General features: G+C 40.8%; 1 protein-coding gene across 1 annotated transcript in view; it reads right to left on the bottom strand.

The window, feature by feature from the left end:
* The window catches only part of plce1 (phospholipase C, epsilon 1), a 255535-nt gene that overhangs the window by 28291 nt on the left and 206912 nt on the right, over positions 1-20332 (bottom strand). Inside the window, 11 exon segments of the mRNA XM_034193802.1 lie at positions 3045-3086; positions 3404-3527; positions 6687-6845; positions 7352-7468; positions 7807-7914; positions 8009-8174; positions 11360-11421; positions 11615-11853; positions 11974-12110; positions 16629-16751; positions 16845-17004. Coding sequence (XP_034049693.1) covers positions 3045-3086; positions 3404-3527; positions 6687-6845; positions 7352-7468; positions 7807-7914; positions 8009-8174; positions 11360-11421; positions 11615-11853; positions 11974-12110; positions 16629-16751; positions 16845-17004 — 1437 coding nt within the window.

Genomic DNA, 20332 nt, shown 5'->3' with positions numbered 1-20332 from the left:
CTCCATGGGAATGAGTCAGACCCGGTGTCGCAGACCGAACGGTCTGCCCCTAAAAACCGGTCCGCCATCTGTGCATGCGTCATTTCAGAGCTCTGCCGCTCGTCTGAGACAGAGTCTCTTCATCCAAAGTTATCAAATGGATTAATGGTGTTGTGAAAGTGTAGGAACACGGACCCACAACAGGGGGCGCAATGAACAGACAATGGAGAAGGTAAATAACAAGGTTTACTATTGTGAAACGAGCACAATAAATACAACAATCACAATTTGGGGTCGAATCCGCTGGTGTCGTGTGGGCAGGCTCGAAGGTAGGAGACGTCCGTCTCAGTCGAACCGGAACCACCCAGATCTCCTCTGCCACCGAACCCTGGAAATACTGGAACCGCCAAGTCCCGAATTCCCAGGTGGCCACTGCCTCCGCTCGTCGGATCCGGTACTGCTGGCGGGAGAGAGCAACAACACACAGGTGTGGATGCGACCGCACCCAGTAACGGAGAGGGGAGAAGCCGCCTCCACCTCTTGTCAAAGTACAGCAGGAAGGTGAGTACTTATCCAAGCAATGAAGCTATCAGTAGTCAACAGTCCTGAAAAGGGTTAACAAGTTTAGCTGGTTGTTCAGAATATAAATGCAGAGAATATTACCTCAGTCTTAGGCGATATCTCGGCACTGAGGTGGAGACGCGGTCCTCCTGATATACCTCTGTGCTGAGTGGAACAGCTGTGTCTGGTGATGGGTGACAGCTGTCACCCAGGCTACTCCCATAAGGCGGCAGCGCCCTCTGGTGCCTGGAGCCCGCACTCCAGGCAGGGCGCCCTCTGGTGGTGGTGGGCCAGCAGTACCTCCTCTTCAGCGGCCCACACAACAAATGGGATTATTAACCATCAGATGATGAAAGTAAAACCTCTTAAATCATTCTAAGGTCAGTTTTAAGCAGAAACAAGGTTGTTTTAAGCAGAAACTCAGCGAAATTCCGTGACACTTTGAAATGACCGATGCGCAGTGAACACATCAGCTAGCTGCTTGCTTAGCCGCGGCGCTCTGATAGCTTCTGCCGCCTTTTATGATGAAATAATGCTGAATTTATGTGGAAATGATTGTTGTACAAAAGCTTCAGATATCTGTCGCTGAGATAGATGATGACTGGAGGCAGTTTGAAGCAGAAACGAAGTGTTTATCCGTGAACCGCGTAATCCTGGGGACTGATTTTTAGGGGGACCGTATGGTCGGCGACACAGGCAGTGACTGTCGTTAAAAAGGCCACTTCCTAACAACGTTTGGTCATTTCAATTCCAGATAATGTTTACAACTACTTTAGGTCTGCAACAGAAACAGTCAGGTAGCTGTAGTAGTTGACAGACAGATTAATATTTAACTGGGACAGGAGACCACTTGTGTACAGGAGCAGCGAAAGAAGCTGGGGGATTAGGACAGAGCTATGAATGCGATAGGGTAGTTTCCCCCTGGTCGGCTGTTTAATGCAGGGGCAGTGTGGGGCCTGAGAAACCAGATGGCTTTGTTTTGTTTTTCTGATGAGCCTGCCCAGCCACGGGCGAGGTCACAGACAAATACAGTACAGAGAGGAGGAGGAGGAGGAGGAGAAAGGGAGGTGATGTGTTTATGGGAGTAAGAGAAAACATGCAGGCAGTGTTTGTTCAAACACTGACAAAAGTGAATTGAATATTTTCTCACACATCTCATTTACTAACTCTGATCTTTCAAACTCAATCAGTAAAAACAGACGGTCGTCCAACGTTCAGCTTTGCACATTTATTGAGGAGAGTTTTCCAGGCATATACACTGATAATGCGAACGAAATGTGCTATGAAACAAATAAGACGGGATGTGTGACATGTACTGTAATACACCAACTACAATGACACAAACACAACACAAGCTGGTGTCACAATGACTGTTGAATAAGCAGGGGTCAGTCAGTAACAATTCAGCACAGGTGGACCATCAGGGGAGGTGATGGTCTAGTGGTTAAGGTGTTGAGCTTGAGACCAGAAGATAATCGGTTCAAATCCCAGCCTGACTGGAAAATCACTAAGGGCCCTTGGGCAAAGTCTTTAATCCCCTATTGCTGCCGGTGTGTAGTGAGCGCCTTGTATGGCAGTACCCTCACATCGGGGTGAATGTGAGGCATTATTTGTAAAGTGCTTTGAGCGTCTGATGCAGATGGAAAAGCGCCATATAAATGCAGTCCATTTAAAGTCTTGTGTGCTGGCCTAGATGATGTCAGGATAAGAAAACGTAATATTTTCCTTCGTTACATGCATTTTTCAATGATCAATCACTTATTTATTCATTTACTTATTACTTTAGACATGTATTCATTGCAGTTAAATCATTTCTACTCTCCCCGAGTTGCGCTGCTTTCAGATCAGTTCACAGAGACGACAGTTTCTTATTATCCAATGAGATTTCTCCCTGGTGCCTCCAGGTAAAAATCTTATCTAAAGCCTTCAGAATTTTAAATGATTCAACCAGTCACATTCTGAATTGGCTGTGTTTGCGTGTTTTTTGTTTTTGTTTTGTTTTTTTGATGCTCTGTGGTCTGATATTTTTGGGGGTGGGGGGTGTATATTACTTTCTATTAAATGTTTCAGCCCCTGCATATTTGTGTAAATAGTCCATAACCTTGCACAGTTCATAATCTCAGTGTGTCCACACAAAAAGCAGAAAGATGGCAGAATTAGCACATGTAATCCAACAATGATGCGGATCGTTTAGGCACAACTACAGACCAATGATTCCCTCTATGCTAATTCTATATTGCTAGTGTCACACACAAAGTAAATCTGAATCAAGTATATAAAAAAGCTTGAAATATAAAAACAACAACAAAAATAAATAAATACAAGGTCACTGATTACGTGTAGTGCTCTTAATATATAAATACACTATTATAGAAAATTAAATGTGAAATTTAACTTTCCCAAATGCAAAATGCATCTGCATAAAGCTCAGCACTACCACAGCCAAGCAAAATAAGAGGGGAACACTGGTCTGTAGACAAGTGCATGAGATCTGTGCAATTTACCTTCCAGGCCAAAGGAGGCAGTAGATGCAGTGAGGACATCAGCTAAGTAAAAAAAAAACAAAAAAAAAACAAGCAAAATAAAACAGAAGAGGAAGGAAGTGAAAACTCAAACCTTCAACTTAAAAACTGACGTGTTAAAAAGAAGAAAGATGAAAAATAAAGGTGTAAGCAGAAACTGAATCCATGGTTAAAATATGAAGAATGCCAAATTCTGCTAACATGGAGTATTGGAGTATTTTTGCCCGACACTTTGTCCAGTGTTATTGTGTTAGTTTGTTATCTGCCTGTTATTTAATTGCAAAATTAAAAATGTCTACAAGATCGTTTCCAGTGATCACAAACCTGATGGATTTCCTTACCGTCTGATAGAGACTCATAGTCATAATCGTACTCGTCTTCCTCCTCTTCCTCTTCTTCATTGGTGTTGTTGCCAGGTGAAGACCCGTTGCTTGACTGAACCTGCATGTGGGCTAACTGGTGAGCCTGTGAAAGCATTAAAATAATGAAAAACAATGATAAACACATAATATACAGTATATTAGAATGTCAAAGAAGGTACAGATAGAATATTTCGGGAAAATAAAATAAAACAAACAAAAGACACCGTAAACTGTCTGGAGGCATTTGCAGTATTCGCTGGGACGTCTCTAGCTGAAGTAGAAGCACTGTCGGATGAAGAGCTCGACAAATTTCTGTCGCAATTTTTTGCTGGACTGAGGAAAGCAGACGGCATGTAAATATATTCTTGACATTCAGTGTTTGGAGTTTGCGCAAAGACGTTTACCGTTATAATGAATAATTTTGGATTGGCTTGTTTTTGAACTATCTGACTGTTTTTGCAAGTTCACTGAGAACAATTTTGGATTGGACTCATATTTAAAGTTGTTTAAAGTTGTGTTGTTGTTTGGAACCTATTGACTTCAAAGGACCATTGACGCACACCATTTAAGTCCCTTTTCTCTTGTTTAGAATTAATAAAATATCAAATGATAAGGATCTATTTTAGGTGTTATATAAAACAAATAATGATTATTCTTTCATTTGTGCAATGGAAAGAATATTTCATTCGGTGAATGATGAAATGTTCCACTCAACTTGGCTGTGCCAATATAACCAAGATGAGTCAGCAAGATGCCGTCATGAAACGACAAGGAGATAAACAAGATGCATAGACATGTTGTCATGACATGACATGACGACACATGAAGACACTTGATAATTTCCCACCCAATGGCAACGCATCACAGCGTACCACAACATCATGGCTGATGTCAGCAAGATGTCAAGAGGATCCACCAAGATCTACAGCTCAGTGCACATCACGTAAAACAGCCTGGATGCGGAAACTCCCCATTAACCAGCTCATAGCAGAAACCCAGGCACTCAAGCTCTTGAAGCCAGTTGGCATCATGTCATAATATATTATAGCCCATAACCTACTGGTAAAGCCAAAATAAAGCAGAAAAAAAAACAATCAATTCAGCTTTTAAAACAGCAACACAATACACCAATTAAACACCAATGACTGACCAATTCTAACTTTGGAGAATAGTTATGTTGTACTTTGAAGCACTTAAGTTTGCCTGTTTGATTTCCGCAGGCAAATTATTCCACAAAAAAAAAAATTAATGCGATGTACAGTAGTGTTCAGAATAATAGTAGTGCTATGTGACTAAAAAGATTAATCCAGGTTTTGAGTATATTTCTTATTGTTACATGGGATATGAAATTGGGCTATTAGTAAAAAAAAAAAAGTAGAAAAGGGGGTGTTCACAATAATAGTAGCATCTGCTGTTGATGCTACAAACTCAAAACGATTATGTTCAAACTGCTTTTTTAGCAATCCTGTGAATCAGTAAACTAGTATTTAGTTGTATAACCACAGTTTTTCATGATTTCTTCACATCTGCGAGGCATTAATTTTGTTGGTTTGGAACCAAGATTTTGCTTGTTTACTAGTATGCTTGGGGTCATTGTCTTGTTGAAACACCCATTTCAAGGGCATGTCCTCTTCAGCATGAGGCAACATGACCTCTTCAAGTATTTCGACATATCCAAACTCATCCATGATACCTGGTATGCGATATATAGGCCCAACACCATAGTAGGAGAAACATGACCATATCATGATGCTTGCACCACCATGCTTCACTGTCTTCACTGTGAACTGTGGCTTGAATTCAGAGTTTGGGGTCGTCTCACAAACCGTCTGCGGCCCTTGGACCCTAAAAGAACAATTTTACTCTCATCAGTCCACAAAATATTCCTCCATTTCTCTTTAGGCCAGTTGATGTGTTCTTTGGCAAATTGTAACCTCTTCTGCATGTCTTTTATTTAACAGAGGGACTTTGCGGGGGATTCTTGCAAATAAATTAGCTTCACACAGGCATCTTCTAACTGTCACAGCACTTACAGGTAACTCCAGACTGTCTTTGATCATCCTGGAGCTGATCAATGGGTGAACCTTTGCCATTCTGGTTATTCCTCTATCCATTTTGATGGTTGTTTTCCATTTTCTTCCACGCGTCTCTGGTTTTTTTGTCCATTTTAAAGCATTGGAGATCATTGTAGATGAACAGCGTATACTTTTTTGCACCTGCGTATAAGTTTTCCTCTCTCTAATCAACTTTTTAATCAAACTACGCTGTTCTTCTGAACAACGTCTTGAACGTCCCATTTTCCTCAGGCTTTCAAAGAGAAAAGCATGTTCAACAGGTGCTGGCTTCATCCTTAAATAGGGGACACCTGATTCACACCTGTTTATCCGACAAAATTGACAAACTCACTGACTGAATGCCACACTACTATTATTGTGAACACCCCCTTTTCTACTTTTTTTTACTAATAGCCCAATTTCATAGCCTTAAGAGTGTGCATATCATGAATGCTTGGTCTTGTTGGATTTGTGAGAATCTACTGGTACCTTGTTTCCCATGTAACAATAAGAAATATACTCAAAACCTGGATTAATCATTTTAGTCACATAGCACTACTATTATTCTGAACACTACTGTAGCCAGTTGACTTCTTCTACCACCTGGCCTACATGTTTTTCCATCTTTCCTTATGCTGCCTCAAGCTGATTAGCTCACTCAGGCATCTGTTAGTACTTGACCGGCTGCACACCTGAAGGAGCTAATCAGCTTGTAGCAGAGCAGGAAGAGATGGAAAATCTGTCCATCAGGCGGTAGTTGAGGACTGGGTTGAGAACCACCATTCTACACCACTAAAACACAGAGCAATACTGCAACTTGAGAGCACAAAGCACAGGGCGGTACATAAGGCTCCGCAATGTCTGTCAAACAGTAGAGTATACTACTGTCCAATAATTTATATGTTAAAAATGAATGTATGAAATCTGATTTGACAGAAAGAGCGGGGCAAAGATGTGGGGTTAATATTGGAGGATTTGATCAAATTTCCTAGTGCTACAAAGAGCTTTAACACATTTATGTCAAAGCTACAATCCCAGATGTCTATTATGACACATTTTACGGTACATTTTTTAGGTGAATTAAATAAGGATTCAAACAAATATTTATGTGTAGTGTATTTCTTTGTGTCCTAGAAACACTGAAAAATCAATCCATGAATGTTTGTTGGAATTTAATGTTTGTGCATAAACATCATGTCTGTGTTAACCTTCTGTTTGAGAATGTCCACGGGTGCCTGGTGAGCTTTGAGCTTCTTGTTCTTGAGCAGGATCTTCCCCTGAAGCTGAAATGGTGATGGCAAGTGAGGGTCATCACTGAAGTCACTTTCAAAGAGGAAGCGCGTCACCAGACGTTCCCCAAACACCGTCTAGTAAACAAATATTTGACATGTGGGACAGCCATCAGTATTAATGTCAAGAGAAACCGCAGTCAAAACGCTGCTGAAGAATCCTCAAAATCAAAGTGCTTTACTCAAAACAAAACTGTAAATAAATAAGAAGAGAGACATTTTGGTGGCCCGAGGCATGAAACACACTCAAAGAGTGCCTGAACATAAAACATTCTTCAGTGTCAAGTCACTCAGTCATCCCTGGAGACTGACTTCTGAATACTGTTTTATTTTCTGAGATGAATGTACCATACTGTTTTTCATGTATCTGTCATAGAGAGTTATGTCTGGAAGATATAGCAAAGAAGAAATGGACATTTGTAGCCTGAGAACTAGAAAAGCAACGTGTCTGACTAGAAGACGGCCAGTTATAAAGCCCAAGAGGAGCCAAGAACATCTTGGCAAGTAAGTGGAGCAGTTGAAATCCTACACTTGCTTAGTTAATTAGGTTTAATTTCATAACACCGGAGCTCCTGCTGCTGTACCTTGAAGATCTCTGCCATCTTGCGTTGTTGTGGAAGGGAGCAGTGGTTCTCGATGGACAGGATGACGGGCATATCAGAAATCACAAATGCAGACCGGTTAATTGCTTCCACCACATCCTGGAGGATAAAAAAATAGATTAAAATGTTTTAAGCATCATTCCAGGTCAAACATGTAACAGTATAATTCTTCTACTGAGATGTGCTTAAACTTCTCAGATACAAAAACAAACACGACTTATAAGCTTTGTCCAAGTAAAATAAAATACCTAAAACAAATACTAACATACAGTACCCTGTCAGGTATTAGTATTAATCTTTGTTAAGCTAATAAATTGTATGAATGTGCTGCATGGTATGGTTCTGACGTTCTGTTGATCAATGCACTAAGGCATGGAAAGCCAGTAAGTACACATTAACATGTCTAGAATGAATAAAAGTACTTCTTCTGTTCCAACCTTGAAGGGTATCTTGGTGGTAAGAGTGTGTCCATGGTAGATAACTGGCATACCATCATCTCCATCCCAACAGTCCAACTCAATGCTCCTGCAGCCTTGTAACAGCACCTACAACAATCAGTGTAAACTGTCAAGAAATAGGACTTTTGGGTTTGTTAAAATATCAAGTCATGGGACTAAAACAAATAATGTTCTGACCTACCTGACTGTAAAGTTCAACGGAGGACTCTCCTTTGAGTTGGTGCCCAGTTAAATAGGTGTTATGAGAAGACTCGATGTAATAGTAGGACAGAGGGTACTGTAGCTCCTCTGGGCTCATCTCAGATTCCTCATTGCGAGATGCAAAATTCTGCTTATCCATCAGGTATCTAGTAAGAAGAAGGGATGTAACAGCTGAGTACCTGATAATAGTCAGCCCAGTCTCAAGGTTTCTTTTTTCTTTCTTTCATGATATAGTCACAAAATATGTCACATTTCCGTGAAGCAGTCAAATTTAGTGGATTATTTTTTAATGCTAATACCGTCACAAAATGTGTAATGATAGACTACAAACTATTCGCAAATTAACTGCAGGTCTACCACAAACTGCCCAAGCATTTCGATAGAAAAGGCAGGCTTGTTGTTGAACAGCGACAGTGTGTTATGGCAATATTAATCATGGATAGCTGGCTTATCGGGCATTTACTATGATTAGATTTAGTTTCACAGCCGCAGGTTTATCTTATCTTATTGTTTACAACATTTTGCTACCATTTATGGTCGTTTCTGACAACACTACTGTAAAATGCTGGATGTATTTGTGACAGTCAGTTAACCACCTCTTTGCCTCATACACACTCTTCCTCCTACCATCATTCTGCAGCCTTACGGATGCCCCAACCTGCTCCTGGAGTGCACCTGTCATGCATGTTTTCTAAAACACCATTCTTGCTTTCACAGATAACCATCCTGGGAGGACGCAGTCTATAACCGAGACAAACTGGTGTGTGAAGATCACATTTGTTCACAAATAAGACTTGACTGCACCAGTCTAGCGTGCAGTGTGATGGCATAATGCGTCAGGCTTATATCATGCAAACACAGCAATAGCGGAATTGTAGACGTCGTGGCATGTCCATAGTATAAGTTCAGTAAGCATAACCACAGTGCTTCCAAAAAAATCTTCAGTATTGTTCCAGCATGTATGACAATGTTACAGGCTCCACAGGAATACAAGGATTTGCCAAAGAATATCAAAGATCAGAATGGAAAAAAAAAAAAAGGAATTTTCAAACATGTTAGCCATGGTTCAACCAAGACCGTGACATGGATTATCGCAGACATGCTTCTGGACCCTCTATATTTTTTTAAGTACGAGGTCTGTCCATAAAGTATAGGTCCTTTTTATTTTTTTTTAAACTATATGGATTTCATTCATATGTTTTTACGTCAGACATGCTTGAACCCTCGTGCGCATGCCTGAGTTTTTCCACGCCTGTCGGTGACGTCATTCGCCTGTGAGCACTCCTTGTGGGAGGAGTCGTCCAGCCCCTCGTCGGAATTCCTTTGTCTGAGAAGTTGCTGAGAGACTGGCGCTTTGTTTGATCAAAATTTTTTCTAAACCTGTGAGACACATCGAAGTGGACACAGTTCGAAACATTAAGCTGGTTTTCGGTGAAAATTTTAACAGCTGATGAGAGATTTTGAGGTGATACTGTCGCTTTAAGGACTTCCCACGGTGCGAGACGTCACGCAGCGCTCTCAGGCGCCGTCGTCAGCCTGTTTCAAGCTGAAAACCTCCACATTTCAGGCTCTATTGATCCAGGACGTCGTGAGAGAACAGAGAAGTTTCAGAAGAAGTCGGTTTCAGCATTTTATCCGGATATTCCACTGTTAAAGGAGATTTTTTTAATGAAAGACGTGCGGGCGGATTGCAGCGTTGGCTCGCAGCCGCCGCGACGCTCCGCCACAGGAAAAACACCTCCGTTGGAAGCCTTAAGGACAAGTTGGAACATGTCCAGCTGTTAAACAATTTCTCATATACTCACTCCACTGAAAGCCATCAAAAGCCGCCTGGATTTTACAAATGGTTATCAACACGGACGCGCGGACCCGTCCGCAAGTCTTTCATTAAAAAAATCTCCTTTAACAGTGGAATATCCGGATAAAATGCTGAAACCGACTTCTTCTGAAACTTCTCTGTTCTCTCACGACGTCCTGGATCAATAGAGCCTGAAATGTGGAGATTTTCAGCTTGAAACAGGCTGACGACGGCGCCTGGGACCGCTGCGTGACGTCTCGCTCCGTGGGAAGTCCTTAAAGCGACAGTATCACCTCAAAATCTCTCATCAGCCGTTAACATTTTCACTGAAAACCAGCTTAATTTTTCGAACCGTGTCTCACAGGTTTAGAAAAAATTTTGATCAAACAAAGCACCAGTCTCTCAGCAACTTCTCAGACAAAGGAATTCCGACGAGGGGCTGGACGACTCCTCCCACAAGGAGTGTTCACAGGCGAATGACGTCACCGACAGGCGTGGAAAAACTCACGCATGCGCACGAGGGTTCAAGCATGTCTGACGTAAAAACATATAAATGAAATCCATATAGTTTTTGAAAAAAATAAAAAGGACCTATACTTTTTGGACAGACCTCGTATAAGGTTTCAAACCATAACTTTTCAGGATGCATATCCATGAAATTAAGAATGAGGCTCAACTGTCACTGCTCCATCATAGATGATTAACTCAGTCAGGTGTGCTCAGCCAATCAACAGCTGGAAAACACAGGAGTTAAATGATCAGGTGTGAATCGAACACAAGCAAGGCAGCATTTGCACCCCTGCTCCAAATCATCATCTGGGTCTGTAGAAAAATGGTCGGCAATCTATTTCTAGGAAAATCTTAGAAGTTCTATCCAACAAACCTCTTGGAAATCTGATCTTGTATGAAAATGACCTTGCAAAATAAAAAATAAAAGTATGACATCATATCAAATTTTTGCACTCTGCATGATTACAACTTGAAACAATACTGTGGTAACGCTGCCCTCACTTGCTTACCATACAAACATGTCACATCACTGCTGTTGCATGTAGGCAGAGTGTGATGCACCTTGCACTGAACAGTCTCTTTCTTTTGAAAATGTCAACTTGCTGTGATTTACAATCAGTTTTTATGGGTTTATGTCAGAATATGTCATCATTACTTCCACATATGGTGTCTTCATCGATGTGCTTTAGTTGCTTTGATGGATTCATATTAGGAAAATTCCACACATATAGGCGGTTATATTGTTATCTGGGTTTAGTTGTTAGCAGAATGTCTTGAAGAGTTATGGGCTGTTCTCACCCATCTGGGTCAAAATAATGGATGTTACAGGAGCAAGAAAAAAAAAATACATATTCACTTTAACAATATCAGACAAAGCTTTTTTTGTGCATCTGTTATTATTGGTGACTTCTATTTTAGCATACATATTAATATGTAATCCACTCTATAAGATAGTAGTATGGGGTATATTTCACTTTTTTCTTGTTGAGCTAGCTCATGAAATGTGTTTATTATTTATTTCACCTTGCAAAGCCTTCAAAAGACATCCAGCCCATTTGTCTCATGCTTGATGATGGCTCAAATTTCTGCAAGAGAAAAACAACAATATGTCAACCGTTATTGATCAACTATCTGCTTGTGTCAATTCACACATCTCTAAATGATGTTCTCTTCAGCTGCCTGCTCTATCACCATTTTGAATTAACGTCTGTGTCACATCCTCCTTTGTATTGATCATTTCTGTCTTCTGTACTTCCAGGCTACAGACTATTACAGTACCTGAATGATGCTGAGGATCTCATCATAGCTGAGATGTTCTCTTTGACAGTTGACTAAAAAGTCATTGAGCTGAGGGATGGCCAATCCCAGCACGCCGAGCGATGCATTCTCAACTCCTGTACTGTTGGTTACAATGCTGGCTGCTGCAATGGCGTCTGAGATCTGTTTCTGGTTGTCAGACATCTGCTGCCTCGTCCGGATAAAGAGGCCAAGATCAGATCCGTTACGCGTTAGCAAATCTGCAGAATAGTGCAAGTGATTAAGAAGCAGCAAACGCAGGAGTGAGTCGCACTGTGTTGATATCTGGTAATGTGGAGAACAACCAATGAATGAATGCGTGTATGTGCACGTGCTTGTACCAAGGTCTGGTTGCAGTCCGGTGTCCTTGTCATCAATCCTGAGGTTGGTGTACAGAGGAGCAGACTCTAAACTTGAACGACTACAAGGGACAGCAAAAGTATCAAACAGTTCCTTCAGGTCCTTCCTACTCCGGATACTGCAGAGGAGACAATGTGGAGATGCAGAGGGATGAAGAGAGAAGAGAAATAATAATTTATCTCCACTTCTCAAATGAGCAATTCCTCCTTGTGTACAAGTGTAAATTTGATGGCCTACGCTTGAAGTGACAGACAGTGACTTCTGGCAGAAACAGCAAATATATCGTCATGTGGGATCACTGGGCTACTGTCAAATAACGAGGTCTGTAAGGATTTGGACAGTGACACATTTTTAGATTTTGGTTCTGTATATCACCACCACAGTGGAGCTGAAACAAAACAATTAAGATGCGCTTATGGTGCAGAACTCTAGCTTTAATTCAAGGGTTTTTACAATTACCTCTCTTTTATAACTAGAAAACCCTCCTCTGTACCATCTCATCATAAAGATGCAACAGATAGGGCTGGATCCAGAAATGTTTGGTTGGGGCCGGGGTGGGGAGGGGGCATCTGATTCAACGCAATTGGGCAATCTACTGAGTGGATTCCACTCATTTGTGAAATGACGGCATAATATTGCCACTCATATTTTGAAAAAAAAAAGTTTTTATACTAGTAGTAAGCAACTTATTCCATCGTTAACACTGAAATCAAGAATGACTAATTTGAAAAGTAAGATATTCATTTTTATTGTAAACCACCAGTGAATTTTTAAGAAATTGGCCAGGAATCTCCAAAAACACTTTAATCTATAATAGTATCATGTACAGTTGTGCTCAAACGTTTACATACCCTGGCAGAATTTTGGTTGGCCATTGTTCATAGAATATGAACAACACAAAAACTTTTTCACTCATGGTTAGTGGTTGGGTGTAGCCATTTATTGTCAAACAACTACACTTTTTGAATCATAATGACAACAGAAATGACCCAAAATGGTGATACAAAATGCAAAGCAAAATGCCAGGGTATGTAAACTTTTGAGCACAACTGTAGCTCATAGAAGTTTATCCTCTTTCTATGTACAGATGACACTGTGTAAAAAATATTTCAAATTGTTGAACACAGTGAGATATCTTCAGCTTTTTTCCAGTGGAAGATAATGATTAAGAAATTATGGCAAATTATGTTGTCAAACTTAACAACCTTTCTCTTGTTTTATTTTCTTTCTTTTTCTTTTTTTTGCTTTCTTTTCTTTTGTAGGCTTGTGAGGAGGGAGACATATCCTCCCATCTCCCCTGGATCCATCACTGGCAACAGACAAAGGTTGCACAATTTAACTGACTGTACGAGGTCTCTTAGATAATAAACCGACCCTTTTATTTTTTTTTTTTAACTATATGGATTTGAATGACATACGATTACACCAATCATGCTTGAACCCTCGTGCGCATGCGTGAGTTTTTTCACGCGTGTCGGTGACGTCATTTCCCTGTGGGCAGGCCTTGAGTGAGATGTGGTCCCGCCCTCTCGGCCTCTTCCTTTGTTTCACACGCTGCTCGAGACGGCGCGCGTTGCTTTATCAAAATTTTTTCTGGACCTGTGAGGAATATCCGAGTGGACACTATTCGAGAAATTAAGCTGGTTTTCTGTGAAAAGTTTAACGGCTGATGAGAGATTATGAGGTGTTTCTGTCGGTGTAAGGACTTCCCACGGAGCGGGACGTCCTGCAGCGCTTCCAGGCGCTGTCGTCGGCCTGTTTCGAGCTGAAAACATCCTAATTTAAGGCTTAATTCACCCAGGACATCGTGAGAGAACAGAGAAGATTCAGAAGAGGCCGGCATGAGGAATTTATGCGGACATTCCACTGTTTAAGGACATTTTTTTAATGAAAGACGTACGCGCAAATTCGCCGAGTCGTTTCCGTGACGACTCGGCAAATCTGTGTGCGCCGCGACAGGAAAAACACCTCCATGTTGAAAACCATTTGTAGAATTCAGGCGGCTTTTAATGGCTTTCAACAAGTGAGTAACTGAGAAATTGTTTAACAGCTTGGGCATGTTCCAACTTGCCCGTTAAGATTTCCAACGGAGGTGTTTTTCCTGCCGCGACCCCCCGCGGTCGGGTCCAGCCCGACATGCGACTCTGCCCGCACGTTCTTTCATTACAAAATGACCGTTAACAATGGAATGTCCGAATAAACTCCTCATGCCGACTTCTTCTGAAAGTTCTCTGTTCTCTGACGACTTACTGCGTCAACAGAGCCTGAAATGTGGAAGTTTTCAACTTGAAACGGGGAGACGCTGCCGCCTCGAAGCGCAGATCGCCGTCAGGCGCCGTGGACCGTCCTTAAAGCGACACTACCAGACCAAAATCTCTCATCAGCCGTTAAAATTTTTACCGAAAACCAGCTGAATTTATTGAATGGTGTCCACTCAGTTGTGCCTTACAGTTTTGAAAAAATTTTTATCAAACAAAGCAACAGTCTCTGACCCATTCCTAAACAATGAAAAAAATCGACGAGCGGGTGGACGACTCCTCACTCAAAGACTGCCCACAGGCGAATGACGTAACCGACAGGCGTGAAAAAACTCTCGCATGCCCACGAGGGTTCAAGCATGTCTGATGTAATCACACGTGATTCAAATCCATATGGTTTTTGAAAAAAATAATAAGGTCGGATACTTTTCTAATAGACCTCGTATAATGTTGAATTTGTGTTGACTGTCCTCATTAATAAAGGCTGCTGTAACGCCCAAGTACAGTATTATTAAGTGTCGCTATCTATCCGCCTGCCGATTTACAGTACCTAACTACCTATCATCAATGCTTCAAATTATTAGATTTTTAGCTTCTTTGTTATTAGTGTTAATTTCGTCAGATAAAATGACATAATATATATATATAAATATATATATAAATGACATAAAATATGTTTGTCAACAACTCTTTCCCATGACTAAGACGAGACAATGACAAGCCGGCACCAATGTGCTAAAAACAGACTAAAACTGTGTAAATGTGCGTTATTGTTGACGACTAAAAACGAGATGAAAATGTTTTGCAAGAAAAAAAACAAACAAAAACTCCCTCCTCGTTTTCGTCTACTACACAAGAAGAAATGCAACATCCAATCCAGCTGTCATGTGTTTGTGCCAGCAGTTCTTCTACTGTACTGTAGGCTACGTTACGTATCCTCTCGCTGCGCCCACTGATAGTTTCAGTTTAACATATTATGGACCTGCGAGTTCTGATTAGAATCACTGCATCCCAAATTAAAGATGTCAGTCGTGACTCACCTTTTCTGCTGATTAAAGTCTTTGAATGGGACTCTTTTTCTGTGAGAATTGTCCACCGCTTCACATGGACAGTTTTTATTCATTCCACAATCAATAACTTCAAAGCGAACTGCCATTTTAAATTAAATGACACCTCTTTCCAAACTTTGTAAAACAGACAACATACTACAACCGACCAAAGCTGTTTTTTCCCAAAATGAGACGTCCTCCGTTCCGCTGGGGAGAACTTATCCCAGTGTCAAAGTCTCAGCGTTCCAGGGGCGAGTATTGTAGGGGAGATCGGGGGCCAAAGTAACATTTTACATTTATATCCCTCTGAATCTGCTCGGCTGTAAGAGGCATGTTATTTAACACCAGTTTTAATTTTATTCTGTTGGTGTTTCTAATAAATACAAAACATCAGAACAAGTGCATCATTTATAAATGTGTACTGAATCAACAAACAAGACACTTTTAGCAAAGTTGCACTGAAGATTCATCATTCAATTCAATTCATTCAAGATGTTTGCTATTCCAGACATTTAATCAAGATTTCAGCTGTGGAACACTGGAATGAATAAACAAAAATTATCCCTAAAATAAATAGAAAAAGACTAAAATGTTTTGACAAAAAAACCTTGAGTTCTCGTTTGACTAAAACTAGGCTAAAATGTTGGGACTTTTAGTCGACTAAAACATGACAAACAAAAATGATATGTGAATGATTAAATGTGAGTAAGACTAAGAATGAACTTTGACACAAGACTAAGACTAAATTAAAAAACAGGCACCAAAATAACACTATTTGTTATTTTCTAAAAAGGAGTAAATTCAACAACAAACTAATGAATTCAAAGAGTTGTTTGAGCTTAATTATACTGTGGGAGGGTGAAATAAAAGAAGAAAAGAAAATAAAACATTAGTTTTAAACAGTGGAATGCTTCAGCTTTCTCTGCTTGGCTGATGCTGTTCAAGATAGCAGTTTAAAAGCAAACTGCTGCAAATCATAATGTAAGAAAAATGGAGGACTGGTATGAAAACAATCCATTATATTTCAAACCAAAGCATTTGTTTGTTTTACAGAGTAAAACGCACAAAGCTTAAAGTGACAAAGAATCCATGGAAAATGTCTGAGGTATTACAACATGAAGAAACATTTGCTGAATTTGTTGAATCGCAGTGTCTGTGTTGATAAGAATGTGAGGTGTTTTCAGAATGAAACATGCACATTTATTTAGTTATACTTTTCTGGGACAACAGCTTTACAGAATAACTAATAATTAGATCTAGCAAAAATTAAAGATACTTATTTCGCATGAATCACTGAATGGTATTTTTTGCTCTGTGTGTGTTATCTACCTGAATGATTTAAAGAGCTCAACAAACTCAATGAAGCTCATTGTGCTGTCAGAAATCATGAGATTCTGGAAGCCTTTGAAACATCCTTTTCCTCGTCCGTGCCATGACCTGCTGCTCCATGCCCTACACCCCACAAAGAAAAGGCACAATATCACGTGACATATATATTTATATAAACGTAAATTTATGTATGAGTAGGGGCAATACTTCACGTACCCTGGCGGCGACTTGGAAGTTGCTGTCAGGACCGGGGAGGACTGGGGTCGGGACTGGATGGAGCCCGTCATACTGGAGGAAGACGAAGAGGAGGAGGAGGATGCCAGCAATCCTGAGTTCTTACTGAATGAAAGGGAGATTGGCCCAGACAAACTCTCCTCTATGGAGAGAAAGAGACTTGATATCAGCAAAGACACTAGAACTACAACCAATAAACCACCACCGCTGCCCCCTCCCATGTCCAAAATGGTTCCCAAAATATGATAATCTGATATTATTAATTCTGCTGTTTGTTGCTACAACCCCAATTCCAATGAAGTTGGGACATTGTGCAAAAATGTAATTAAAAACAGAATACAATGATTTGCAAATCCTCTTCAACCTTCATTTCACACAATGTCCCAGCTTCATTGGAATTGGGGTTGTATGATGCACTTTAAATGAAAATGGTCCGTTTGAATTTAAAAGTGAATGAAATTATTGAGGCAGAAATGTATTTATTGCTACCAACATCTTTCTTCCCTGACTTGCTTGCCTCTACTGGTGGTTGGCTCTCACTGCGGTATTGTATCACTTCCTGTTCCGGAGCACAGCAGTGTTTTTCTGTATCTGTTAAATCTGCGCAGTTAGATTGATCTAGTTATCTAGATTACGATTTGTTTCCCAGTGTAATCTTTACGTGCCTTAACTAAAGCACTCCTTCTGCTGAATCACCTCTAAATTATTTACACATTATTCACTTTGCGTGTTTTTAGGAATCCGCTAGCTTAGCGTAGCTACTAGCTCTTAGCCGATTTAGCATGGCGGCTTCTCCTGTCTCTCCCGCACTTTTCTGCTCTGGGTGTGAAATGTTTAGTTATTCCTCGGCCTCCTTTAGCAGTAATGGTACTTGTAATAAGTGTAGCTTATTCGTAGCTTTGGAGGCCAGGCTGGGCGAATTGGAGACTCGGCTCCGCACCGTGGAAAATTCTACAGCTAGCCAGGCCCCTGTAGTCGGTGCGGACCAAGGTAGCTTAGCTGCCGTTAGTTCCCCCCTGGCAGATCCCGAGCAGCCGGGAAAGCAGGCCAACTGGGTGACTGTGAGGAGGAAGCGTAGCCCTAAACAGAAGCCCCGTGTACACCGCCAACCCGTTCACATCTCTAACCGTTTTTCCCCACTCGACGACACACCCGCCGAGGATCAAACTCTGGTTATTGGCGACTCTGTTTTGAGAAATGTGAAGTTAGCGACACCAGCAACCATAGTCAATTGTCTTCCGGGGGCCAGAGCAGGCGACATTGAAGGAAATATGAAACTGCTGGCTAAGGCTAAGCGTAAATTTGGTAAGATTGTAATTCACGTCGGCAGTAATGACACCCGGTTACGCCAATCGGAGGTCACTAAAATTAACATTAAATCGGTGTGTAACTTTGCAAAAACAAGTCGGACTCTGTAGTTTTCCTCTGGGCCCCTCCCCAATCAGACCGGGAGTGACATGTTTAGCCGCATGTTCTCCTTGAATTGCTGGCTGTCTGAGTGGTGTCCAAAAAATGAGGTGGGCTTCATAGATAATTGGCAAAGCTTCTGGGGAAAACCTGGTCTTGTTAGGAGAGACGGCATCCATCCCACTTTGGATGGAGCAGCTCTCATTTCTAGAAATCTGGCCAATTTTCTTAAATCCTCCAACCGTGACTATCCAGGGTTGGGACCAGGAAGCAGAGTTGTAGTCTTACACACCTCTCTGCAGCTTCTCTCCCCCTGCCATCCCCTCATTACCCCATCCCCGTAGAGACGGTGCCTGCTCCCAGACTACCAATAACCAGCAAAAATCTATTTAAGCATAAAAATTCAAAAGAAAAAATAATATAGCACCTTCAACTGCACCACAGACTAAAACAGTTAAATGTGGTCTATTAAACATTAGGTCTCTCTCTTCTAAGTCCCTGTTGGTAAATGATATAATAATTGATCAACATATTGATTTATTCTGCCTAACAGAAACCTGGTTACAGCAGGATGAATATGTTAGTTTAAATGAGTCAACACCCCCGAGTCACACTAACTGTCAGAATGCTCGTAGCACGGGCCGGGGCGGAGGATTAGCAGCAATCTTCCATTCCAGCTTATTAATTAATCCAAAACCCAGACAGAGCTTTAATTCATTTGAAAGCTTGTCTCTTAGACTTGTCCATCCAAATTGGAAGTCCCAAAAACCACTTTTATTTGTTATTATCTATCGTCCACCTGGTCGTTACTGTGAGTTTCTCTGTGAATTTTCAGACCTTTTGTCTGACTTAGTGCTTAGCTCAGATAAGATAATTATAGTGGGCGACTTTAACATCCACACAGATGCTGAGAATGACAGCCTCAACACTGCATTTAATCTATTATTAGACTCTATTGGCTTTGCTCAAAAAGTAAATGAGTCCACCCACCACTTTAATCATATCTTAGATCTTGTTCTGACTTATGGTATGGAAATAGAAGACTTAACAGTATTCCCTGAAAACTCCCTTCTGTCTGATCATTTCTTAATAACATTTACATTTACTCTGATGGACTACCCAGCAGTGGGGAATAAGTTTCATTACATTAGAAGTCTTTCAGAAAGCACTGCAACTAGGTTTAAGGATATGATTCCTTCTTTATGTTCTCTAATGCCATATACCAACACAGTGCAGAGTAGCTACCTAAACTCTGTAAGGGAGATAGAGTATCTCGTCAGTAGTTTTACATCCTCATTGAAGACAACTTTGATGCTGTAGCTCCTCTGAAAAAGAGAGCTTTAAATCAGAAGTGTCTGACTCCGTGGTATAACTCACAAACTCGTAGCTTAAAGCAGATAACCCGTAAGTTGGAGAGGAAATGGCGTCTCACTAATTTAGAAGATCTTCACTTAGCCTGGAAAAAGAGTCTGTTGCTCTATAAAAAAGCCCTCCGTAAAGCTAGGACATCTTTCTACTCATCACTAATTGAAGAAAATAAGAACAACCCCAGGTTTCTTTTCAGCACTGTAGCCAGGCTGACAAAGAGTCAGAGCTCTATTGAGCTGAGTATTCCATTAACTTTAACTAGTAATGACTTCATGACTTTCCTTTGCTAACAAAATTTTAACTATTAGAGAAAAAATTACTCATAACCATCCCAAAGACGTATCGTTATCTTTGGCTGCTTTCAGTGATGCCGGTATTTGGTTAGACTCTTTCTCTCCGATTGTTCTGTCTGAGTTATTTTCATTAGTTACTTCATCCAAACCATCAACATGTTTATTAGACCCCATTCCTACCAGGCTGCTCAAGGAAGCCTTACCATTATTTAATGCTTCGATCTTAAATATGATCAATCTATCTTTGTTAGTTGGCTATGTACCACAGGCTTTTAAGGTGGCAGTAATTAAACCATTACTTAAAAAGCCATCACTTGACCCAGCTATCTTAGCTAATTATAGGCCAATCTCCAACCTTCCTTTTCTCTCAAAAATTCTTGAAAGGGTAGTTGTAAAACAGCT

This window comes from Thalassophryne amazonica, chromosome 18, assembly GCF_902500255.1.
Source record: "Thalassophryne amazonica chromosome 18, fThaAma1.1, whole genome shotgun sequence".
Lineage (NCBI taxonomy): Eukaryota > Metazoa > Chordata > Actinopteri > Batrachoidiformes > Batrachoididae > Thalassophryne > Thalassophryne amazonica.
Note: the sequence above shows the minus strand (reverse complement) of the source record. Positions and strands in the feature narration are given on the sequence as shown.